At 46.0% G+C, this 26,756-nt stretch overlaps 1 protein-coding gene across 2 annotated transcripts in view; it reads left to right on the top strand.

Annotated features, from left to right (window-relative positions):
- The window catches only part of mapk8ip1b (mitogen-activated protein kinase 8 interacting protein 1b), a 154,193-nt gene that overhangs the window by 111,780 nt on the left and 15,657 nt on the right, over positions 1-26,756 (top strand). For both annotated transcript variants that reach the window (XM_067993563.1, XM_067993562.1), the window contains 2 exons: positions 468-1,277; positions 18,468-18,543. In XM_067993563.1, the coding sequence (XP_067849664.1) occupies positions 468-1,277; positions 18,468-18,543 (886 nt within the window). The remainder of the gene's footprint in view (positions 1-467; positions 1,278-18,467; positions 18,544-26,756) is intronic.

Below are 26,756 nucleotides of genomic sequence, written 5' to 3'. Positions count from 1 at the left end.
CCTCCCTCTCCTTCTCCTTCTCTCCTCCCTCTCCTTCTCCTTCTCTCCTCCTTCTCCTTCTCCTTCTCTCCTCCTTCTCCTTCTCTCCTCCTTCTCTCCTCCTCCTCCTCCTCCTCCTTCCCTCCCTCCACAGCTTGGTTTGCCCCTCCCTCTCCCTCTCTTCCTTTTCCACCTCCCTCATTCCACAGAATCTTCTGGTTTTCAACCTTATATATACCCAACTTCCCCGTTCTCTTTCACCCCCCCGCCCCCGGGGATAGGAAGATCCACAACTCCACCTTCTCTTGCCCCTGTCCCTCAGGATGATAACAGGTGGGTAGTTCCTCTACCTCTCGGTTGGCAGGAGGGAGTAGCATTGATTGAATGACTTTCTCTTAAATGCGTTCCAATGACCCAGAGAATGTTTGTTTCTTTTCCTGCTCTTCCTTTCCCCTTGGCGGCTAATGATTAAACGGTGTGTGTTGCAGGAGACCGGACGCCCCCTCACGATCACGTTTGCCTGGGGGAGGAGGCCAAACCAGCGAGCGGCACCACCGACAAAGGAACCACGACGGCCCAGGTCAACCCCTGCAGGCGGGCACTGCCCGGCCAGAGCGAGACCGCGGCTTCGAACCCCAGCCAGCGGCCATCGGCCATCGAGCCGCGGGCGAAGGGGAACGAAGGCCAGCACGACGAGCGCATCCGCTACCAAACCCAGGTGCGGATCGAGGCGACCGAAGAGATTTACCTGACTCCGGTGCAGAGGAACTCGGACTCCTCGGAGAACGAGAAGCCCTTTCTGTCTCAGTCCAACGAGAACAGGATGTCCATCAGCTCGGATGTTGACTTCACTCACTGCTTGGCCTTGCCGGAGAGACCCAAGCCTTCGATCAGCGAGGAGGATGAGGCCATCTCTTACCTTTCCACGTCCCACAACTGCTCATTGCCACGAACCTCACTCAATGCTGACGGGCTCTGTCAGCGGACCTCAGTTAGCTCAGACAGTGCTTTGTCGTACGATTCGGTTAAGTACACACTGGTTGTGGATGAGAACATGCAGCTGGAGCTCGTGAGCCTAAAACACTGTTATTCAGGGTACAGCGACGATAGTGATTCAGCCACGGTCTATGACAACTGCATTCAATCTCCGTACGAGTCAGCTATTGGGGAGGAGTACGAGGAGGGTGTGCTGAAGAGGGACTCAGTATGTCTGTCAGAAGACTCCACACCAGAAGCAGATATTCCTTTCTCTAAGAAGTTCCTAAATGTCTTCATGAGTGGCAGGTCCAGAACGTCCAGTAAGTGCTTTTGATTATTTCCTTCCGAATGCATTGGTCGAGGCCGAGTGGGTCAGGACGTTGCGTGGATATCGGGACTTTGCAGCCCCCAGGCTAGGGGGTGCCAGCTCTGGCTGGACGTATTCCTGGATGTTTTATCACATGCCCTCCCACTGCTTGTGTGAAGCACCTTGGGATGTTTTATCATAGTATCATAGTAGGTACAGCACAGGAGGAGGCCATTCGGCCCGTCGTGCCTGCGCCGGCTCTTTGAATGAAGTTTCCAATTAGTCCCATTCCCATGCTCTTTCCCCATAGTCCTGCAAATTTTTTCCCTTCAAGTATCTATCCTTTACTGTGTTAAAGGCAAGTTGTTGTTGTCCCACCCAATCAAACCCTTTTTTTCCCATCTTGAATATTTTTATAATGAATAAATGAAAGTGTCCAAAGACCATGAGAAAATCACATCATTTTTTTTTAATGCCCCTATGATTTTTCTTCCGGGTGTTTGCTTGCGGCAGTGTCCAGGAGATTAATCTTGAAAGCCTGAAGACTCCAGGGCAATCCTGGAGGGTTGGCGACCCTTACCAAAGGCTGAGAATTTCCTCACCCTCTATTTTAATTAACGCGCTGAAGTTGTGGAGTTCCATTGGGTGATTCCAGCACGCCTCTCGGGCGCTGAAGCAGAAAATCCCAGCCGATAAACCGAAACCCGTTTTTATTACATTGGGATCTTTGCCGAGGTTCTGGTAATTGAATTCCACAATTCCGTCCATTTCTCCATGAGGACCGTGAATCGGCAGCCTTGATCATAAATCAGTCTTGTTCAACCAGGGGCAGTGGGTTTAATCAAAAAAAAATCCTTTCGCCAGATTGAAAGGCTTTTTACGTTCAGTGTCATGGGAACTGGGCTAAAGTGTGGTGAGAGGAACAGAAATGGATCATTAAGAAAGTCGTGAATTTGTTTTATTATAAGTTGAATCATTTGCTGAATGCGGATCACATTGGCAGTTTCTCTGAACATGTTAGTCATGTCACAGCCAAGGCAAGTCATGGCAGCAGAGCTTGCACCTGTGAAATGCTCCTCCTGCGTTATGTGGGAAGTCATGTGCACTACCAGTGACCCTGGCGACTACGTGTGCAGGAAGTGTGTCCACCTGCAGCTACTGACTAACCGTATTTTGGAGCTGGAGCTGCGAGTGGAATAACTGCGGAGCACCCGCGATGCTGAGATTATCGTGAATAGTACGTTCAGTGAGGTGGTCATACCGCAGGTAGAGATTATGCAGGAAGAAAAGAAATGGGTGACCGCCAGGAAGAGTAGAAGGACTAGGCAGGTAGAGCAGGAGTCCCCTGGGGCCATCTCCCTCTCAAACAGATATTCTGCTTTGGATAATGTTGGGGGAGATGGCTTATCAGGGGAAAGCAGCAAGAGCCAAGTTTGTGGCACCACGGGTGGCTCTGCTGCACAGGAGGGCAAGAATAAGAGTGGCAGGGCTGTAGTGATAGGGGATTCAATTGTAAGGGGAACAGATAGGCGTTTCTGCGGCTGCAAATGTGACTCCAGGATGGTATGTTGCCTCCCTGGTGCTAGGGTCAAGGATGTCACGGAGTGGCTGCAGGGCATTCTGGAGGGGGAGGGTGAACAGCCAGTAGTCGTGGTCCATATTGGTACCAACAACATAGGTTAAAAAAAGGGATGAGGTCCTGCAAGGTGAATTTAAGGAGTTAGGAGATAAATTAAAAAGCAGGTCCTCAAAGGAAGTGATCTCAGGATTACTACCAGTGCCACGTGCTAGTGAGTATAGGAACAGGAGAATAGACCAGATGAATGCGTGGCTGCAGGGATGGTATAGGGGGGAGGGATTTAGATTCCTTGGACATTGTGACCGGTTCTGGGGAAGGTGGGGCCTGTACATGCGGGACGGGTTACACCCGAGCAGGACCGGGACCGATGTCCTCATGGGGTGTTTGCTAGTGCTGTTGGGGAAGGTTTAAACTAGAATGGCAGGGGGATGGGAACCTGAGCAGAGAGACAGAGGAGGGGGAAACAAGGATAGAAACAAAAGACAGAAAGGGAAGAAGCAATAGTGGAAGGCAGAGAAAACAAGGGCGAAAAACAAATAGGGCCAGAGTGCAAAATAAAACTAAGATGACTAGCAATCTTAAAAAGACAAATCTAAAGGCATTGTGTCTTAATGTGCGAAGCATTCGTAATAAGGTAGATGAATTAACAGCGCAGATAGATATTAATGGCTATGATATAGTTCCGATTACAGAGACATGGCTGCAGGGTGCCCAAGGATGGGAACTGAACATCCAGGGGTATTCAATATTTAGGAAGGACAAGCAAAAAGGGAAGTGGGGTAGTGTTGTTAGTAAAGGAGGAAATCAATGCAATAGCGAGGAAGGATATTGGCTCGGAAAATCACGATGTGGAATCTGTATGGGTGGAGCTAAGAAATGCCAAGGGGCAGAAAACGTTGGTGGGGGTTGTCTATAGGCCCCCAAACAGTAGTGGATATGTAGGGGAGGGCATTAAACAGGAAATTAGGGACGCATGCAAGAAGAGTACAACTATAATCATGGGTGACTTTAATCTACATATAGATTGGTCAAACCAAATTAGCAATAATACTGTGGGGGAGGAATTCCTGGAGTGTGTACGTGATGGTTTTCTAGACCAACACATCGAGGAACCAACCAGAGAACAGGCGATCCTAGACTGGGTATTGTGCAATGAGAAAGGATTAATTAACAATCTTATTGTGCGGGGTCCCTTAGGAAAGAGCGACCATAACATGATAGAATTCCTCATTAAGATGGAGAGTGGAGTAGTTGAATCCGAAACTAGGGTCCTGAATCTAAATAAAGGAAATTACGGAAGTATGAGGTGCGAGTTGACTATGATAGATTGGGGAACTTTACTGAAAGGGATGACTGTGAATAGGCAATGGCTAATATTTAAAGAACGTGTGCAGGAATTACAACAATTATTCATTCCTGTCTGGTGCAAAAATAAAACAGGAAAGGTGGCTCAACAATGGCTTACAAAAGAAATTAGGGATTTTATTTGATGCAAAGAGGAGACATATAAAATTGCCAGAAAAAGCAGCAAGCCTGAGGATTGGGAGCAGTTCAGAATTCAGCAAAGGACAACAAAGAGATTGATTAAGAGGGGAAAAATAGAGTATGAGAGTAAACTAGCAGGGAACATAAAAACTGACTCTGAAAGCTTCTATAAATATGTCAAGAGAAAAAGATTAGTGAAGACAAATGTAGGTCCCTTACAGTCAGAAATGGGGGAATTTATAATGGGGAACAAAGAAATGGCAGAACAATTAAACACATACTTTGGTTCTATCTTCACAAAGGAGGACACAAATAACCTGCCAGAAATGTTAGGGAACCAAGGGTCTAGTGAGAGGGAGGAACTGAAGGAAACCAGTATTAGTAAAAAAAAAGTGCCAGGGAAATTAATGGGGCTAAAGGCTGACAAATCCCCAGGGCCTGATAATCTACATCCCAGAGTACTAAAGGAAGTGGCCCTGGAAATAATGGATGTATTGGTGGTCATCTTCCAAAATTCTATAGACTCTGGAACAGTTCCTACAGATTGGTGGGTGGCAAATGTAACCCCACTATTTTAAAAAAGGAGGGAGAGAAAAAACAGGGAATAACAGACCAGTTAGCCTAACATCAGTAGTGGGGAAAATGCTAGTCTGTTATAAAGGATGTGATAACAGAACACTTGGAGGGCATGAACGGGATTGGATAAAGTCATGGGTTTATGAAAGGGAAATCATGCTTAACAAATCTACTGGAGTTTTTTTAAGGATGTAACTAGTAGAATAGTGGGGTACCGCAGGGATCAGTGCTTGGGGCCCAGCTATTCACAATATATATCAATGATTCGGATGAGGGAACTAAATGTAACATTTCCAAGTTTGCAGACGACACAAAGCTGGGGTGGAATGTGAGCTGTGAGGAGGATGCAAAGAGGCTGCAATGTGATTTAGACAAGTTGGGTGAGTAGGCAAGAACATGGCAGATGCAGTATAACGTGGATAAATGTGAGGTTATCCACTTTGATTGTAAAAACAGAAAGGCAGATTATTATCTGAATGGTGATAGATTGGGAAAATGGGAGGTGCAACAAGCCCTGGGTGTCCTTGTACACCAGTCGCTGGAAGTGAGCATTCAGGTGCAGCAAGCAGTTCGGAAGGTGAATGGTATGTTGGCCTTCATTGCAAGAGGATTTGAGTACAGGAGCAGGGATGTCTTACTGCAGTTATACAGGGCCTTGGTGAGGCCACATCTGGAGTATTGTGTGCAGTTTTGGTATCCTTATCTGAGGAAGGATATCCTTGCCATGGAGCGAGTGCAACAAAGGTTTACCAGACTGATTCCTGGGATGGCAGGACTGACGTATGAGGAGAGATTGGGTTGACTAGGCCTATATTCACTCGAGTTTAGAAGAATGAGAGGTGATCTCATCGAAACATATAAAATTCTAACAGGACTAGACAGACTAGAGGATGTTCCCGATGGCTGGGGAGTCCAGAACCAGGGGTCACAGTCTCAGGATACGGGGTATGCCATTTAGAACCGAGATGAGGAGAAATTTCTTCACTCAGAGGGTGATGAACCTGTGGAATTCTCTACCACAGAAGGCAGTGGAGGACAAATCATTAGATGTGTTCAAGAAGGAGATAGATATATTTCTTAATGCTAAAGGGATCAAGGGATATGGGGAAAAAGCGAGAACAGGGCACTGAATTAGACGATCAGCCATGATCATTTTGAATTTTGGAGCAGGCCCGAATGGCCTGCTCTTGCTCCTATTTTGTATGTTTCTGTGTTACTTACTCATTCACGGTACAAAAATTGAATGAAAATGACACACAAAAACTCACCATGTGGCATTTCTGAAATTGTTCCTTTGAAAAAGAACAAACTTGCATTTATATACCGCCTTTCAAGTCCTCAGGACGTCCCAAAGCGCTTTACAACCAATGAAGTACTTTTGAAGTGTAGTCACTGTTGTAATGTAGGAAACGCAGCAGCCAATTTGCGCACAGCAAGGTCCCACAAACAGCACTGTGATAACGACCAGATAATCTGTTGGTGCTCATTGAGGAAGGGATGTTGTCCAAGAGGATTTGAGTATTCTTGCTTTCTGAATGATGTCATATGGTTGTTAACATCTACCTGAACAGACAGACAGGTCCAAAGTTTAATGCAGTGCTCCTTCAGTACTGAACTGAAATGTTAGCCTGGATTATGTGCTCAAGTCTTGCAGGATGAAACTGTGTGCCATCTATGTTTCATGGTTTCTCTTGGAGCATATAGCGCAATAGATACACCATTAGGAATGTGGGCGTTGCTGGCAAGGCCGACATTTATTGCCCATCCCTAGTTGCCCCCGAGAAGGTGGTGGTGGGCCGCCGCCTTCTTGAGCAGTTTGGTGCAATGGGGTGGAATGCTTGGCCACTTCAGAGTGCAGTTAAGAGTCAACCACGTTCATGTGCAACTGGAGTCACAGACTCGGTAAGGACAACAGGTTTCCTTCCGTAAAGAGTATTAGTGATCCAGTTGGGTTTCTGCAACAATCCGACAGCTTCATGGTCACTTTTACTGATACCAGAATTATATTTCCAGATTTGTTTTAACTGAACTCAAACTCTCAACCTGCCATGTTGGGATTTGAAGTTATGTTCCACTGCATTATTAGTCCAGACCCCTGGATTACTGGTCCAGTAACATAACCACAACACTACTGTATCCACTTTTTCGTGACTGATAGCATAACACGTTAGTGGCAGGACATGGGGTTATGTCTGGGATTTCCCCACATATAATCTTTTCTTCTAAGACTTTGTTGTGTTTCTTAGTTTCCAACACATCTGAGCCCTGCCTGTCATAGATTATTATAATAGAAGGAAGCAGCCCTGGCAACGTAAGAGTTAATTATTCTGAAACTAAAAAGTGAGGCTGCAAGGTTGGAGGATGACCTCTGTGACCTCAAGTGAACAATTTTACCACTTATAGTCTCACATGCGATCTCTCTCTTTTACCACTTATAGTCTCACATGCGATCTCTCTTTTTTAAAAATCCTTGGTTAAAAATTCATTGAAAATCGCCGAAAGCTTTTATTCTTTTTGGTGAGACCTTCAGTCAGCAGTTATTGTACTTTGTACTGCGCTGTGCAGTGTAGTGTGCATTGGTTACCATGGGGCTAACCGCTGATGTCACTTGATAGCTGACTTTAGCACACATAAGAACATAAGAACATAAGAAATTGGAGCAGGAGTAGGCCAATCGGCCCCTCGAGCCTGCTCCGCCATTCAATAAGACCATGGCTGATCTGATCCCAACCACAAATCTAAAGAACACAAGAAGTCGGAGCAGGACCCGGCCACATAGCCCCTGGGCCCTCTCCGCCACCCACAGGGCATTGACCGATCCGAACTCAGCTTCATGTCCAATTTCCTGCCCGCTCCCCATAACCCCTAATTCCCTTTACTTCTAGGAAACTGTCTATTTCTGTTTTAAATTTATTTAATGATGCAGCTTCCACAGCTTCCTGGGGCAGCAAATTCCACAGACCGACCACCCTCTGAGTGAAGAAGTTTCTCCTCATCTCAGTTTTGAAAGAGCAGCCCCTTATTCTAAGATTATGCCCCCTAGTTCTAGTTTCACCCATCTTTGGGAACATCCTTACTGCATCTACCCGATCAAGACCCTTCACAATCTTATATGTTTCAATAAGATCGCCTCTCATTCTTCTGAACTCCAATGAGTAGAGTCCCAATCTACTCAACCTCTCCTCATATGTCCGCCCCCTCATCCCCGGGATTAACCGAGTGAACCTTCTTTGTACTGCCTCGAGAGCAAGTATGTCTTTTCTTAAGTATGGAGACCAAAACTGTATGCAGTATTCCAGGTGCGGTCTCACCAATACCTTATATAACTGCAGCAATACCTCCTTGTTTTTATATTCTATCCCCCTAGCAATAAAAGCCAACATTCCGTTGGCTTTCTTGATCACCTGCTGCACCTGCATACCAACTTTTTGATTTTCTTGCACTAGGACCCCCAGATCCCTTTGTACTGCAGTACTTTCCAGTCTCTCGCCATTAAGAAAATAACTTGCTCTCTGATTTTTCCTGCCAAAGTGCATAACCTCACATTTTCCAATATTATATTGCATCTGCCAAATCTCCGCCCACTCACCCAGCCTGTCTATATCCCCTTGCAGGTTTTTTATGTCCTCCTCACTCTCTACTTTCCCTCCCATCTTTGTATCATCTGCAAATTTTGATATGTTGCACTCGGTCCCCTCCTCCAAATCGTTAATATAGATTGTAAAGAGTTGGGGACCCAGCACCGACCCCTGTGGAACACCACTGGTTACTGGTTGCCAGTCCGAAAATGAACCATTTATCCCAACTCTCTGCTTCCTGTTCGATAACCAATCCTCCACCCATGCCAGAATATTACCCCCAATCCCGTGAATAAACACATGACTGGTCTTCAGCCAATCCACTGAACGTTTCACTCGCAAGACACATGATCAAAAACAGTTCAAGAAATCTGAATGATATGATGTCATCTCCCTGTTTAATTGAAGAAGGAACATAATTCTGGATGTTTAATTTCTATTTAAAGGAGCTTTTCTTTTCTCAAGTGTTTTTTTTACTTTTCTGGTTCTAAACATTAAATGTAATCGTAATCTTCATTCCCCCCCCCCCAACTTTGCCAGCTTTAAATAACTGGTTGTTTGTCATTTTACAAGATCACAAGGTGGATGCTGGGTCCATCTTAGTTTCAGAAAGACCCTACAGCCCTCCATCATAGCCTCCAATTGTTTCTTAGATGATTCCAGGGTTTTTGCTTCCATTACGCTAGTGCCTCCTTACCTCGCTCTCCATAATCTCCAAAGCCTCCATAATTCTGTTGCCCATATTCTGTCCATCACTAAGTCCCGCTGGTCTTTCATGCCCATCTTCACTGTCCTATGTTGGTTCACTGCCCCATCAATGAATCAGATTTAAAACCTTCGGCCTCATCTACATATTTCCTTACTCTGCCTCGCCCCACCCAACCTCTGCATCCTCCACTTGTTTAACGGCCCCTCCCATCCCCTCGGGTCCTACGACTCTGACCCCCTGTGCGTCCCTTCCTCCCTCCTCTCCGCGTCCCTTCCTCCCTCCTCTCCGCCTCTTGGTGGCAGGGCCTTGAGCTGTCTACTCTTTGGAACTTGCTCTCCAAACTCCTTTGTCTCTCTATCTTCCTTCCCACTTTTAAATTCCTTCTCTTTGACCAAGATTTCATTCACTTCTCTGGACCCACCTCTAATGTTTCCCTAAATTAAAGGTGCTATAATAAATGTAAGTTGTTGTTGAACTGCTTTTGAAGGACAGTCACTGTTATACAGGGAAATGCAATAGCCAATTTACCGTTGGCAAGGTCTCAAGAACAGGAAATGAGGTGAATGACTAGTTATTCTGATTTTTGGTGGTGTTGGTTGAGGAAGAAATATTGATCAGGACACAGGGAGAACTCCCTGCTCCTCTTCAAATGCTGCCATAGGATCTTTTATGTCCACCTAAACAGGCAGCTGGGATTCAACATTTCATTCCCAAGACAGTACCTCCAGTAATGCAGCACTCTCTGCAATAATACAGCACACCCTCCAGTAATGCATCACTCCTCTGATAATACGACACTCCATCCAGTAATGCATCACTCCTCTGATAATACGACACTCCATCCAGTAATGCAGCACTCCTCTGATAATACGACACTCCATCCAGTAATGCAGCACTCCTCTGATAATACGACACTCCATCCAGTAATGCAGCACTCCTCTGATAATACGACACTCCATCCAGTAATGCAGCACTCCTCTGATAATACGACACTCCATCCAGTAATGCAGCACTCCTCTGATAATACGACACTCCATCCAGTAATGCATCACTCCTCTGATAATACGACACTCCATCCAGTAATGCAGCACTCCCTTCAATGGTCATCAGGGTCTGATTCTAACATCACAATCCAGATTATTAAGCCGTGACTGGCTGCATGTTACGGGTGTTAATCCCATGTTTGAACAGGGAACGCATGTCATTTTTGAAAACAAAGATGCGAACCAACGATGACTTTGGAAATCCAAAACTGGTATCAGTCTTGAGGAAGTAGATGAGGGTAACAGCAACACTCCTGACTTAGAACATCAGAGTGTGGTAAGTTTGGAGAGTGATGGATAGTTTCCACTTGCCTGAGTGAGTGCAGCTCCAACACAACATTCAAGAAGCTCGACACCATCCAGGACAAAGCAGTCTGCTGGATCAGCAGCCCAACCACCTCCTTAAATATCCACTCCCTCCACCACCGGTGCACCGTGGCTGCAGTGTGTACCATCTACTGGATGCACTGCAGCAACTCACCAAGGCTCCTTCAACAGCACTTCCCAAACCCACAACCTCCACCACCTAGAAAAGACAAGGGAGCAGGTGCATGGAACATAGGAACATAGGAACAGGAGTAGGCCATTCAGCCCCTCGTGCCTGCTCTGCCATTTGATAAGATCATAGCTGATCTGTGATCTAACTCCATATACCTGCCTTTGGCCCATATCCCTTAATACCTTTGGTTGCCAAAAAGCTATCTATCTCAGATTTAAATTTAGCAATTGAGCTAGTATCAATTGTCGTTTGCGGAAGAGAGTTCCAAACTTCTACAGCCCTTTGTGTGTAGAAATGTTTTCTAATCTCACTCCTGAAAGGTCTGGCTCTAATTTTTAGACTGTGCCCCCTACTCCTAAAATCCCCAACCAGCAGAAATAGTTTCTCTCTATCCACCGTATGTGTTCCCCTTAATATCTTATAAACTTCGATCAGATCACCCCTTAATCTTCGAAACTCCAGAGAATACAACCCCAATTTGTGTAATCTCTCCTCGTAACTTAACCCTTGAAGTCCGGGTATCATTCTAGTAAACCTACGCTGCACTCCCTCCAAGGCCAATATGTCCTTCCGAAGGTGCGTTGCCCAGAACTGCTCACAGTACTCCAGGTGCGGTCTAACCAGGGTTTTGTGTAGCTGCAGCATAACTTCTGCTCCCTTGTACTCTAGTCCTCTAAATATAAAGGCCAGCATTCCATTAGCCTTCTTGAACACCATCACCTCCAAGTTCCTCTCCAAGACACCCAACATCTTTGCTTGGCCGTTCCTTCATCGTCGCTGGGTCAAAATCCTGGAACTCCTTACCTAACAGCATTGTGGGAACACCTTTACCACACGGACTGCAGCGGTTCAAGCTTCTCAAGGGGCAACTAGGGATGGGGAATAAATGCCGGCCTTGCCAGCTATACCCGATGGCTTGGCAAGTTTATCCAGTGAGTAACTAAGCCATAAGGAAGCTCCCAGTATTGATCCTCCCATCTCTAATGAGTTAGCTGTTCCTGGCAGAGGTGGCGAGAGGGGTGCTATAACTGTCTTAAGCCTCTTCCCTGATGGAAGTGCACATGTGGGCATCAGGGGAGGACAGGACAGGACTTGACTTGGTTGTGAAGTTGCCCGTGGTCAGATATGCTGCTGGCACTGTCGCGGTTTCTCACATATCGAATGCCCATGAAAGCGATGTGCCAAAGGATGCCCGGTACCAGGCGGTAAGTTCAGCCAGGCACCAACCCCAGTGTATAGCTTCACCAGGCGGGAGTGCTGGTCACAGAACCAGCCAGCCCCTATCCTGTTGAGTGACCAGTCCACAACTAGGGTTCCGGTGCGGGAAGTCTCTGCAATGGGAAGCAAACTGCAACAAATTTGCCCTCATGTCCCAGCACGGATCCCGATATCCCAGCGAGGAGTTAAAACCTTTGTTGGGGAGAGGGGGAGAATTTTTGTTTTAAGAAACATAAAGGGAAGTCAGGGGTGAGAAAAAAAAAGTATTTGGCGTATCAAAGCTCATGCCCAGAGTTAATACTTTAACTCTTGTAGGATGGATTTTCCTCACTTATTTGATGAATTTGCTGCTCACTTGTATGTGCACATGTAGAGCAATAAAGGACAGAGATGTAGTTTACTATTTGCAGCAAGTGTTTTGTAATTACAGACAACCTGGTTTGATGCTTAGTGAACATGGATACGTAAAGATAAGACTTGCATTTCTGTAGCGCCTTCACGGCCTCAGGACGTCCCAAAGCGCTTTACAGCCAATGAAGTACTTTTGAAGTGTAGTCACTGTTGTCATGAGAGAATTGGGCAGCCAATTTGCACACTGTAAGGTCCCACAAACAGCAATGTGATAATGACCAGATCATCTGTTTAGTATTGGTTGAGGGATAAATATTAGCCAGGACACCGGGGAGAACTCCCCTGCTCTCCTTCAAAATAGTGCCATGGAATCTTTTACATCCACCTGAGAGGGCAGACGGCCTCGTTTTAATGAATGACAGCACCTCCGACAGTGCAGCATTCCCACTGGAATGCCAGCCTCGATTATGTGCTCAAGTCCCTGGAGTGGGACTTGAACCCACAACTTTCTGAGGTGAGAGTGCTGCCCACTGAGCCATGGCTGACGCATGTTGATTTCGATAACAAGCTTTAAATTCCAGTAGCATGTCCCTTCCAATTGCAGAACCCTTACCCCTAGTAACTGAAGTGGTGCCTGTACTTCTACTCCTCAGTGTTGGTCCCCATCTGTGTGTGCAAACCCGAACAATGTCACAATGCCCTTTGTTTACTTCAAATTCACCAGAAATATTACTATTATCATCACAGCCTCTTTTATTCTTTGCCGTGGGAATAAGGGGACCATTCTTCCAGCCCAGTGCAGTCTGATTATTGACCATACCCAGTCTTACAGCCGAGCATAAGTGGTTTAATAAACACAAACAAAGACTGCTCCTCACCTACCCCCAACCCACCCTGATGAAAACATCAATAATCTGAGAACATAGGCACAATCGCTCAGAGGGGTGGGGGGCAGATTTTTTTTACCATGGAGCATGACCAATGTTGCCAAGGCCAGGTTTATTGCCTATCCCTAGTCGCCCTGAGAAGTTGGTGGTGGGCCTTCTCCTTGAACTGTTGCAGTCCCTGTGGTGCTCCCACGATGGTTTGTGGTAGGGATGAAGAAGCATCTCCTCTTCCCAAATATTTTCACTCTTTATATCGTACCTATGCTGGTACTATCTCTTCAAATAGAGCTATCTACTGTAATCCCATATAACTGCCCTCCTGTATTCTTCATTTTCAAATACTTCTCCAATTCCCCTTTAAATCATTATAGTCTCTTCAATAACTACTGTGGTAAAATTCTCTCCCCTGCTCCAAATCACAAAATTGTGCATGATATTCCGCCCCTCTCTTCTTCCCCCCCTCCCCCAACTCTTCATGCATGGTCGTGCACCTATCTGGAAATGGGGGCATCACATTGTGGGTGGGATAAAGAAGGGAGACACAGGGCTGGAAAATATTGAAGGACCATTGGGGCAGGAGTGTGAGAGTAGAATGAGGTGTATATCCAGGCCAGAGCAAGCATTACACAGAGCAAGGATATCCTTCCTTCAATTTAAACTGCCATAAAGCAGGTTTTATTTCAACATGAAATTGAAAATTGTTTCAAACTCTTAAAACGGATTAACAGGTCTTTTTTTTTCTCATTGCATTTTGTGGGATCTTGCTGTGTGCACATTGGTTACTGTGTTTGCCTACATAACAACAGTGACTACACTTCAAAAGTAATTCAGTGGCTGTGAACTGCTTTGGGACATGAAACGCCATGAAAAGTGCAATATAAATGCAAGTCCACTCATTTTTTGTTGGTTGATATTTTCTTCCTTGTTCAGCATACAAGATTTAAAACATAGCAGCAACACAGGAATTGCTGTTGATGAAATCAGGGATTATTGTGTTCACATGACATTCCTCTGTCTGATATTTTAATGGCAGTCATTAACTTGTGTATTTAAAATGGGCTAATGTCTGTGTTAAAATAGTGGACAGTAAATGTCATAGGAATACGTCTGCTGATATCACTGATGTTATTTCACAGACTTGCGTCAACTCCATCAGACTGTCCAGAAATACAGCAACACATTGGGCCGAAATTGGGTTTCCGCCCCTCCCCATACCTTTTTTAAAATTCATTCTTGGGATGTGGGCATTGCTGGCAAGGCCAGCATTTATTGCCCATTCCTAGTTGCTCTGAGAAGGTGGTGGTGAGCCTCCTTCTTGAGGTTTGATATGGCTGAGTGGCTTGCCAGGCCACTGCTGAGGGCAGTTAAGAGTCAGCCACATTGGTGTGGGACTGGAGTCACATATAGACCAGGCAAGGATAGCAGGTTTCCTTCCCTAAAGGACATTAGTGAACCAGTTGAGTTTTTACAACAATCCAACAGCTTCACAATCACTTTTACTGATACCAGCTTTTCATTTCCAGATCTTTTGAGCTGAATTCAATTCTCAAACTACCCACAGTGGGAATTGAGCTCATGTTCTACCTGGATTATTAGTTCAGGTCTCTGGATTACCAGGCCAGTAACATAACCACACCACTACACTACCTCACCAGTCATTAAAGCTAATGGACAAATGGGCACAATCTGCCTGTGTCTCCTCCGCCTTGTAAATTTAAAGTCATGGGCTTCTGACTTATTCCCTTCCTCTGATTGGGTGAAAGGGCACCAGTGCAACTTGGTGCTTGTCGCTGTTGACTGAGTGACTGCAGTAGGACTTGGGCGAGGGAGGGCGGAGCATCGAGCAAACTATGAAAGTGACACAGGAAAAGAATGGAATTGAGGTCTGACAAATAGAGGGGGGGAAAAAAACACATCTTTGAGCTACGTGAAGTTTGACTGCACTGAGTGCAGCTCAGGCAAAATAAATTTTATAGCAAGAACAATGGTTGAGAAAACTGAGGATTAACCTAGAAAGAAGGACTCACATTTATTTCATGCCTTAAAGGACCTCAGGACGTACCAAAGCATTTTACAGCCAATGAAGTACTTTTGAAGTGCAGTCACTGCTGTAATGTAGGAACTGTGACAACCAATTTGCACACAGCAAGATCCCACAAACAGCAAAGAGATAATGACCGGATCGTCTGTTTTAGCCGAGGGTTGAGGGATAAATGTTGACCAGGACACCGGGGAGAATTCCCCTGCTGTTCTTGGGTCATTGACATTGGTCCCTTAGAGGATGAGACTGGGGAAATAATAATGGGAAACAAGGAAATGGCAGAGGAATTGAACAGATATTTTGTATGTCTTCACAGTAGAAGACACTAATAATATACCAATAATAGTAGAAAATCAAGGGGCAAAGGGAAGGGAGGAACTAAAAACAATCACTATCACTAGAGAAAAAGTACTAGGTAAACTAATGGGTCTAAAGGCTGACAAGTCCCCTGGACCTGATGGCTTGCATCCGAGGGCCTTAAAGGAAGTGGCTACAGAGATAGTGGATGCATTGGTTGTAATCTTCCAGAATTCACTAGATTCTGGAAAGGTCCCAGCGGATTGGAAAACCGCAAATGTAACACTCCTATTCAAGAAGGGAGTGAGACAGAAAGCAGGTAACTATAGACCAGTTAGCCTAACATCTGTCATTAAGAAAATGCTAGAATCCATTATTAAGGAATTAGTAGCAGGACATTTGGAGACTCAGAATACAATCAAGGAGAGTCAACATGGTTTTATGAAGGGGAAATCACGTCTGACAAATTTATTAGAGTTCTTTGAGGAAGTAACGGGCAGGGTGGATAAAGGGGAACCAATGGATGCAGTTTATTTGGATTTCCAAAAGGCATTCGATAAGGTGCCACATAAAAGATTACTGCACAAGATAAGAGCTCATGGTGTTGGGGGTAATATACTGGCATGGATAGAGGATTGGCTAACTAACAGAATACAAAGAGTCCAGATAAAAGGGTCATTTTCAAAATGCAAATCTGTAACTAGTGGGGTGCCGCAGAGATCAGTGCTGGGACCTCAACTATTTACAATATATATCAATGACTTGGATGAAGGAACAGAGTGTCTTGTGGCCAGATTTGCTGATGATACAAAGATAGGTGGAAAAGCAAGTTGCGATGAGGACACAAAGTGTCTGTAAAGGGATATTGACAGGTTAAGCGAATGGGCAAAAATTTAGCAGATGGAATGTAATGTGGGAAAATGTGAAGTCATCCACTTTGGGAGGAAAAATAAAAAATCAAAATATTATTTGAATGGAGAAATACTACAAAATGCTGCGGTACAGAGGGATCTGGGTGTCCTCGTACATGAAACACAAAAAGTCAACATACAGGTGCAGCAGGTAATCCAGAAGGCAAACAGATTATTGGCCTTTATTTCTAGGGGTCTGGAGGATAAAAGCAGGGAAGTCATGCTACAACTGTACAGGGTGCTGGTGAGACCACACCTGGAGTACTGCATATAGTTCTGGTGCCCTTATGTAAGGAAGGACAAACTTGCATCGGAGGCAATTTAGAGAAGGTTCACTAGGTTGATTCCAGGTATGGAAGGGTTGTCTTATGAGGAAAGATTGAACAGGTTGGGTCTATACTCATTGGAGTTTAGAAGAATGAGAGGAGATCTTATTGAAACATACAAGATTCTGAGGGGACTCGATAGGGTAAATGCTGAGAGGATGTTACCCCTCATGGGAGAATCTAAAACTAGGGGTCGCCCGTTTAAGACAGAAATGAGGAGGAATTTCTTCTCCGAGGGTCGTGAATCTTTGGAATTCTTTACCCCAAAAAGCTGTGGAGGCTGAGTCATTGAATACATTCAAGGCTGAGTTAGACAAATTTTTGATCAGCAAGGGAGTCAAAGGATATGGGGAAAGAACGGGAAAGTGGAGTTGAGGTAAAAATCAGATCAGCCATGATCTCATTAAATGGCGGAGGAGGCTCGAGGGGCCTACTCCTGCGATCTTATGATCTTTGAAATAGTGCCATGGGATCTTTCACATCCACCTGAGAGGGCAGATGGGATCTCGGTTTAACGTCTCATCCAAAGGTGGCACCTCCAACAGTGCAGCACTCCCTCAGTACTGTACTGGAGTGTCAGCCTAGGTTATGTGCTCAAGTTTCTGAAGTGGGACTTGAACCCACAACCTTCTGACTCAGGCGAGAGTGCTGCCCACTGAGCCACAGCTGAATCCTAACACTGAAACTAATGGCAGAGAAATTCTGACTGAGCAGCGGTGCTGCCCGAGGTGGGGCATGGTGGGGGGCCTTCTGCCATAGGAACTTTTCCGTCCTGGGGGTGGGCTCATTTTCAAAGTTGGGGCAGGCACCAGTGCCAATTGTTGCAGTATTGGGGGTGCTCAGCCCTTGGGGGCACTGGAATTCCTGAATGGCAGCTCACTGCTCCAATATCATAGTATCATAGTAGGTACAGCACAGGAGGAGGCCATTCGGCCCATCATGCCTGTGCTGGCTCTTTGAAAGAACTATCCAATTAGTCCCATTCCCCTGCTCTTTCCCCATAGTCCTGCAAATTTTTTTCCCTTCAAGTATTTATCCAGTCGAGGGGTGCGGGTCAGTCGGGGCAATGCAGCCTGTGATAGAAATGTCTGAGGTGACCTGCTGGGGCAATGACGTGTCAGTGTCCTTCTGGCTATCGATCTCTCTGTGATTGCCAGCGGGATGTGATATCGTGGGCCTCACTTACGGCTGTTGTGTGGCATCATGCAGGCATACTTGCAGTTGGCTGTAGTCTGGGCAGAACTGGCGGGATTTCCAGGGGACCCCAGCATTCCTTCCATCCGGCCTACAAAACTGAACTTCATGACAGAAAATGGTGGGCAGGGGAAGCACCCTTCCCCTCTTTCCCCCCCCCCGCCCCCCATCAGAATTGCTCAAAGTGCCCAGAAAGGGGGGTGAAGCCCAGCATAAACAGATCACACCCCAAATCCTTCCCCAAATTACACTCATCCCATCCCCAAAACGGGTCAGAATGTGTGAAATCTGATTCCTTCAAGTTGTCTCTCAGCATCTTATGTAGGAGTCAGCACAGCAAGTTAGAACTCTTGGGAGTAAAGATTTGCCCTGCAGAGAATAAGCAAGTGGGATGCCAGCTTTAGGGAAGGGGGTTATTGATATCTTAAACACTTTGGCATGGAAACTGTTTGTCACTTCATGTCCAGTGAAGCCAACTAAATTTATGAGTGTTTGTTTCTGTAACTTAGGTGCAGAATCCTTTGGATTGTTTTCATGTACAATAAATGGAGAAGAGAGAGATCAAACACACAGAGCAGTATTCAGGTAAGGACAGCTCCAGTTATCAAATGCAGAAGGAGGCCATTTGGCCCACTGTGCCTGTACCCATGCTAGTTCTTCAACTACGGCTACCTACTCCAATCCAATTTCCCTGCCTTTATCTCAAGTTACCACCTTTTTTTGAGGAAGTCTCCAGAATTAACAATATGTGCTTTCATGCCTGGCCACGCATTATGGATCAGAAACCCAAGGCCTGAAATCATCCTGTAGTGTTCCTCGTGAGACCGAAATATAGCCAGTTTCTTCTAATTTCGAAGAAGAGCAGGGGAGTTCTCTCCAGTGACCTGGCCAATATTTATCCCTCAACCAACATCAATAAAACAGATTACCTGGTCATTATCACATTGATGTTCGTGGGACCTTGCTGTGTGCAAATTGGCTGCCGCGTTTCCTACATTAGGAAACACTTCAAAAGTATTTAGTTGGCTGTAAAGCGCTTTGGAACATCCTGAGGTCGTGAAAGGTGCTGTATCAATGCAAGTTCTTTATTACTCTGCGGCCTTCCAAAGCATCCAGTATGCATGGCACTACAACCCAAAGAACCATCAGCCAGATTCCTCAGTAGTATTGGGGAACACTCGGATACCCCTTCTTGTGGATAGAATGGAAGATGGTCGTCAGCCCCAGGCCATTGCTGCAGGAGTTCCTCAGGACAGTGTCCTAGGCCAAACCATCTTCAGCTGCTTCATCAATGACCTTCCCTCCATCATAAGGCCAGAAATGGTGATGTTTGATGATGATTGCACAGTGTTCAGTTCCATTCGCAACCCCTCAGATAATGAAGCAGTCCGTGCCCGCATGCAGCAAGACCTGGACAACATCCAGGCTTGGGCTGATAAGTGGCAAGTAACATTCGCGCCAGACAAGTGCCAGTTAATGACCATCTCCAACAAGAGAGAGTCTAACCACCTCCCCTTGACATTCAACGGCATTACCATCACCAAATCCCCCACCATCAACATCCTGGGGATCACTATTGACCAGAAACTTAACTGGACTAGCCATATAAATACAGTGGCTACAAGAGCAGGTCGGAGGCTGGGTATTCTGTAGCGAGTGACTCACCTTCTGACTCCCCAAAGTCTTTCCACCATCTACAAGGCACAAGTCAGGAGTGTGATGGAATACTCTCCCCTTGCCTGGATGAGTGCAGCTCCAACAACACTCAAGGAGCTCGACACCATCCAGGACAAAGCAGCCCACTTGAATGGCACCCCATCCACCACCCTAAACATTCACTCCCTTCACCACCGGTGCACAGTGGCTGCAGTGTGTATCATCTATAGGATGCACTGCAGCAATTCACCAAGGCTTCTTCGACAGCACCTCCCAAACCCGCGACCTCTACCACCTAGAGGACAAGGGCAGCAGACACATGGGAACAACACAACCTGCACGTTCCCCTCCAAGTCACATACCATCCCGACTTAGAAATATATCGTTGTTCCTTCATCGTCGCTGGGTCAAACTCCTGGAACTCCCTACCTAACAGCACTGTGGGAGAACCTTCACCACATGGACTGCAGCGGTTCAAGAAGGTGGCTCACCACCACCTTCTCAAGGGCAATTATGGATGGGCAATAAATGCTGGCCTTGCCAGCGACGCCCATATCCCATGAACGAATATAAAAAAACCCCGCTCATGTGAGGAGGGATTATGTCTGGTCTACATGCCTCAGACAGAATCCCTCTCACCAGCTTCAGGAGGGCTCCTCCAAGATAAATTGGCGGTTCTTGGCACTGTTCAATGATTGGCACTATGCCCCTCTCACCCAGAACTTGTTATGGAATTCCAGTGTCCCCACGGGGTAAGTTCCCCAATACTGCAATAATGAACACAACCCATACCTGCCTCTCCACCATTAGCCAGAGACACAGTGCAGATTCCACTTCTTTCCATTGAACTAGTTGTGCGTTTATATTCTTGTGTGCTTCTAAAGTTAGAGAGATTCCTTCAAGCTGTCTGAGAGGGCTGTATTTCAAAAGATGAAATGACTATTTAAATATATCTATCTATATCTTTTATATAATTTATTTCTTCCTGTTTGCACAGCTTGATTTCTTGTCACGTTTTTGTCACACTCTTTAGGAATATAGGAACAGGAGTAGGCCATTCAGCCCCTCATGCCTGCTCCGCCATTTGATAAGATCATGGCTGCTCTGTGATCTAACTCCATATACCCGCCTTTGGCCCATATCCCTTAATACCTTTGGTTGCCAAAAAGCTATCGATCTCAGATTTAAATTTAGCAATTGAGCTAGTATCAATTGCCGTTTGTGGAAGAGAGTTCCAAACTTCTACCACCTTTTGTGTGTAGAAATGTTTTCTAATCTTGCTCCTGAAAGGTCTGGCTCTAATTTTTAGACTGTGCCCCCTATTGCTAGAATCCCCAACCACCGGAAATAGTTTCTCTCTATCCACCCTATCCGTTCCCCTTAATATCTTATAAACTTCGATCAGATCACCCCTTAATCTTCGAAACTCCAGAGAATACAACTCCAATTTGTGTAATCTCTCCTCGTAACTTAACCCTTGAAGTCCGGTATCATTCTAGTAAACCTACGCTGCACTCCCTCCAAGGCCAATATGTCCTTCAGAAGGTGCGGTGCCCAGAACTGCTCACAGTACTCCAGGTGCGGTCTAACCAGGGTTTTGTAAAGCTGCAGCATAACTTCTGCCCCCTTGTACTCTAGTCCTCTAGATATAAAGGCCAGCATTCCATTAGCCTTATTGAGGTAGATGTTGACTTTGTGCGATAATGTAAAACGGGTGATAGCGAATCAGCAGCCCGTTTTACATCTCTTCCGATTTTTATTTCCATTGAAGTCAACGGGAATAAAAATGGGGAGAGATGTAAAACGGGCTGCGAATTCACTATCGACTGCTTTACACTGTTGCACAAAGTCAACATCTACCCCTTTGTGTCACCTTTTTCCAGTTATAAATTCCTGGGACCACATTTAGAATGGTTTTGCCTCTGTAAATTCCTCACTTTGATTGTATAATCTAGCCACTTGATACCACAAATCACTCAGAATCCTTTCTGAATTGTTTTCATTCACTTTTTTCTCATAAACTGAAATTTCTAATATCCCAAATCAACATTTTATTTTTAAATCAAAGAAATTATGTATTACATTTATGCATTGAATTGTCTTTTGTGTCTTTTAATGCCTTCATTAAGTATTTACTTGAAAGACTCAGGCTTTCGATCCCCGACCCAGGTTCCCCCCTCCCGACCGAGGCTCTTCCCCACCCTTGATTCCCGATCACCGACCCAGCCCCCCATGATCCCCGACAACACTTACCCAAGGGCAACTTCCACGCCAAGGGCAGCCCAAACTTGACCGGCCTGCTCCTCACACTTTGCCAGGAACATCGAAGTGAGGCACAATTTTAACACAGGCATTAAGCAATTGTACGAGAAAAGAGCTGATCGCACTTTTCTACCATTATATTGTGATGGAATATTGTCCAGAATGGAAGTGGTTTTGCACTGTTATTGATCTTACGAGCTGTAGTTTAGCTGACTGCATAAATAACCGAAGTCAGACACTTCATATTGGAGACTGTGCTCTGTGTGATACCAGCGTGTGAACACTTAATGTTTTCAGCTCAGTCTCTCTCTTTTCCAACCTCCCCCTCACCCCTCTCTGCTATTTTAGTAGAGGAGTTAACCCTTTAGATAATTGGGTTAATTCTTGTGTTAAAATAGCAGAGAGTGGAATTTGAGATGAACACCTTAGCATTTGTGCACTGGTATCTCACAAAGTCCTTTCAAGAGCTGTGTGCAATTGGGATCAAGCATAAAATGTGTCACTATTAATTGGAACTGTCAGTAGATTTGATTTAGCTAATGAAATAAGCAGCTAATTATACCATCCAAAGACTGCAGAATTTTCAGCCAACGTCCCTGTCTCTTCCATCACCATCCCTGGGTATGACCTGTCCCACCGGCAGGACAGACCCACCAGAGGTGGTGGTACATTGGTATGCAGTCAGGAAGGAGTGGCCCTGGAAGTCCTCAACATTGACTCTGGGCCCCATGAAATCTCATGGCATCAGGTCAAACATGGGCAAGGAAACCACCTACCGCCCTCCCACAGCTGATGAATCAGTCCTCCTCCATGTTGAGCACCACTTGGAGGAAGCACTGAGGGTAGCAAGGGCACAGAATGTACTCTGGGTGGGGGACTTCAATGTCCATTACCAAGAGTGGCTCGGTAACATCACTACTGACCGAGCTGGCCGAGTCCTGAAGGACTTAGCTGCCAGACTGGGCCTGTGACAGGTGGTGAGCGAACCAACACGAGGGAAAAACCTACTTGACCTCATCCTCACCAATCTACCTGTTGCAAATGCATCTGTCCATGACAGTATTGGTAGGAGTGACCACCGCACAGTCCTTGTGGAGACGAAGACCCGTCTTCACACTGAGGACACCATCCAATGTGTTGTGTGGCATTCCACCATGCTAAATGGGATAGATCTAGCAGCTCAAAACTGGGCATCCATGAGGCGCTGTGGGCCATCAGCAGCAGCAGAATTGTATTCCAGCACAATCTGTAACCTCATGGCCTGGCATATTCCTCACTCTACCATTACCAACAAGCCAGGGAATCAACCCTGGTTCAATGAGGAGTGTAGAAGAGCATGCCAGGAGCAGCACCAGGCATACCTAAAAATGAGGTGCCAACCTGGTGAAGCTGCAATACAGGATTTATATGCATGCTAAACAGCGGAAGCAACATGCTATCGACAGAGCTAAGCGATTCCACAACCAACGGATCAGATCAAAGCTCTGCAGCCCTGCCACATCCAGTCGTGAATGGTGGTGGACAATTAAACAACTAACTGGAGGAGGAAGTTCCGAGAACATCCCCATCCTCAATGATGGCAGAGTCCAGCACGTGAGTGTAAAAGACGAGGCTGAAACATTTGCAACCATCTTCAGCCAGAAGTGCCGAGTGGATGATCCATCTCAGCCTCCTCCCGATATCCCCACCATCACACAAGCCAGTCTTCAGCCAATTCAATTCACTCCACGTGATATCAAGAAACGGCTGAGTGCACTGGATACAGCAAAGGCTATGGGCCCCGACAACATCCTGGCTGTAGTGCTGAAGACTTGTGCTCCAGAACTAGCTGCACCTCTAGCCGCGCTGTTCCAGTACAGCTACAACACTGGCATCTACCCGACAATGTGAAAAATCGACGACGCCTTCCATCAAGTGGCACTTACTCACCAATAACCTGCTCAACGATGCTCAGTTTGGATTCCGCCAGGACCACTCGGCTCCAGACCTCATTACAGCCTTGGTCCAAACATGGTCAAAAGAGCTGAATTCCAGAGGTGAGCTGAGAGTGACTGCCCTTGACATCAAGGCAGCATTTGACCGAGTGTGACACCAAGGAGTCCTAAGAAAATTGAAGTCAATGGGAATCGGGGAAAACTCTCCAGTGGCTGGAGTCATACCTAGCACAAAGGAAGATGGTAGTGGTTGTTGGAGGCCAATCATCTCAACCCCAGGACATTGCTGCAACTCCAACAACACTCAAGAAGCTCGACACCATCCAGGACAAAGCAGCCCGCTTGATTGGCACCCCATTTATCACCCTACACATTCACTCCCTTCACCACCGGGGCACTGTGGCTGCAGTGTGTACCATCTACAGGATGCACTGCAGCAACTCGCCAAGGCTTCTTCGACAGCACCTCCCAAACCCGTGACCTGTACCACCTAGAAGGACAAGGGAAGCGGACTCATGGGAATAATACCACCTGCACATTCCCCTCCAAGTCACACACCATCCCGACTTAGAAATATATCGTTGTTCCTTCATCGTCGCTGGGTCTAAATCCTGGAACTCCCTTCCTAACAGCACTGTGGGAGAATCTTCACCACATAGATTGCAGCGGTTCAAGAAGGCGGCTCATCACCACCTTCTCGAGGGCAATTAGGGATGGGCAATAAATGTTGGCCTTGCCAGCGACACCCACATCCCATGAACGAATAAAAAAAAAATTGTTATTGATCTTACGAGCTGTAGTTTAGTAGACTGCATAAATAACGTAAGTCAGACACTTCATATTGGAGTGCGTGCTCTTGAAATTACGCTGTGTAATACCAGCGTGTGAACACTCATAGTTTTCAGCTCACTCTCTCTCTCTTCCACCACCCCCCCACCCCTCTCTGCTATTTTAGTGGAGGAGTTAACCCATTAGATAATTGGTTAGTTCTGGTGTTAAAATAGCAGAATGGAATTTGAGATGAACACCTTAGCATTTGTGCACAGGTATCCCATATTGCCCTTTCAAGAGCCGTGTGCAATTGGGATCAAGTATAAAATGTGTAACTATTAATTGGAACTGTCAGTAGATTTGATTTAGCTAATGAAATCAGCAGCTAATTATACCATCCAAAGACTGCAGAATTATTACTAATACCCAGTGGGTGATTTTAATGTCTGTGTCATCAATGTCAGAAAGTTATGTGTTCAAACTTCATTCTAGGACTTGAACATATTATATAGGCTGACTTGAGGCCCTGTCTGCCTGTTCAGGTGGGTGTAAAAGATCCCATGATGATGCTATTTTAAGACGAGCAGGGCAGATCTCCTGGTGTTTTGCCCAACATTTCTCCTTCAACTAACACCACCAAAATCAGGTTAATTAGTTGGTTATTCATGTGCTGTTGGTGGGACCTTGCTGTGCACAAATTGGCTGCCATGTTTGTCTACATAACAACAGTAAGTACATTCCATGACTCAGTCTGTTTATAAATATTAGTTTATGTTGACTGAATAAGTCAAATTCTGTTTTTATTGCATGGGATTTTCCAGGATTTATACCAGTGTTTTGGGGGAATCGTATTCCACAATTCCATCCATTTTTCCATGATAAGTGGCACTAGAGCAATGGGTCCCTTCAAATGAACAAGCTGGGGGATTGGTTTACATTATGTTAGTGGTGCCAAAAGGTTGCGGTAGCAAGGAAAATTGACAGGTTGTCATTGTTACTTAGAGTCTTGTGCAAACACTTTAGTAGATCTGTGGGCCCCAAAAATCGGTGGTTATTCTGGCATACTCCTGCCGTAGGAGTACACTGGGATGGCTGGGAAATAGGCCAGGATCGGAGTTGGCGAGTTCAAGTTCCCACGGTAAGTTGCGAAATCTGGCAATTTGTGGCTAGCACCAGAAAATTACCATGAATGCTGGATTGTTGTTTTAAAAAAAACCCAACTGATTCACTGATGTCTTTAAGGGGAAGAGAACCTGCCGGCCTTGCCTGGTCTGGCCCTATATGTGATTCCAGTTCCACACTATGTGGTTAACTTTTAATCCCCTCGGGGGAATAAATGCTGCCTTGCCAGTGTTGCCCACTTCCTAAGAACGAATTTAAAAAGAAACAATGAGGGGCGGGGGTTGGTGGGGCTGGGGCGAGGATTCCAAATGTCACTGTTGCCGCATCCTTGGGCCTTTAATGGGATCCAGCATGTAGTTAGCAGAGGTACAACTGGTCAGGTCAGGGATACCTTGCTGTGTATTGGCAGTTGTGGGATCCACCTAGAGGTTCGGTCTAGGATCATAGCGTGGATCCCTGAAGATTTGGGATGCCAAATATTTTTTTTAAAGCGCCTCACTTTGTGAGGGGCAACTGCTATATCTTTCCCGAAGCAGGGTGGGCGGGGGAGGGGGGGGGCGGTGGGGGGGTGGTGGTGGAGGGGTGAATCGGGCACTAATACCTCTCTCCACCCGGCTTGGGTACCTGCGACAGTCTTTCTGACTTACTTCTTATCGTGGGTGCCCTAGATGTGCCCCTGGTGGCATTAGTGCACCATCAAGTGCAGGCAAACTAGTGAATCTCACCGACCCCAGTACATTTGTGAGGGTCAGAGGTGGAGCTTCCTGGCTCTGCACTCGCACATAAGTGCAGAAATCACTGGCCCATCAACTTACCGTGCTATGGTCTCTTTGAGGTGGGCATTCAAAGGGTTCTTGTTGCTTCTCCCCCTTCCTATCACTATCCAGCCCTACAACCTTCTGAGAACTCTGCATTCCTCAAATTCTGGCCTCTTGTGCATCCCTGATTTTCATTGCTCCACCATTGGCGCCTGAACTCTGGAATTCCCTCCCTAAACCACTTCGCCTCTCTACCTCTCTCTCCTCCTTTAAGACGCTCCTTAAAACCTATCTC

The sequence above is a fragment of the Heptranchias perlo genome, chromosome 12 (genome assembly GCF_035084215.1).
Source record: "Heptranchias perlo isolate sHepPer1 chromosome 12, sHepPer1.hap1, whole genome shotgun sequence".
Lineage (NCBI taxonomy): Eukaryota > Metazoa > Chordata > Chondrichthyes > Hexanchiformes > Hexanchidae > Heptranchias > Heptranchias perlo.
This window is presented reverse-complemented; position numbering and strand designations above follow the sequence as displayed.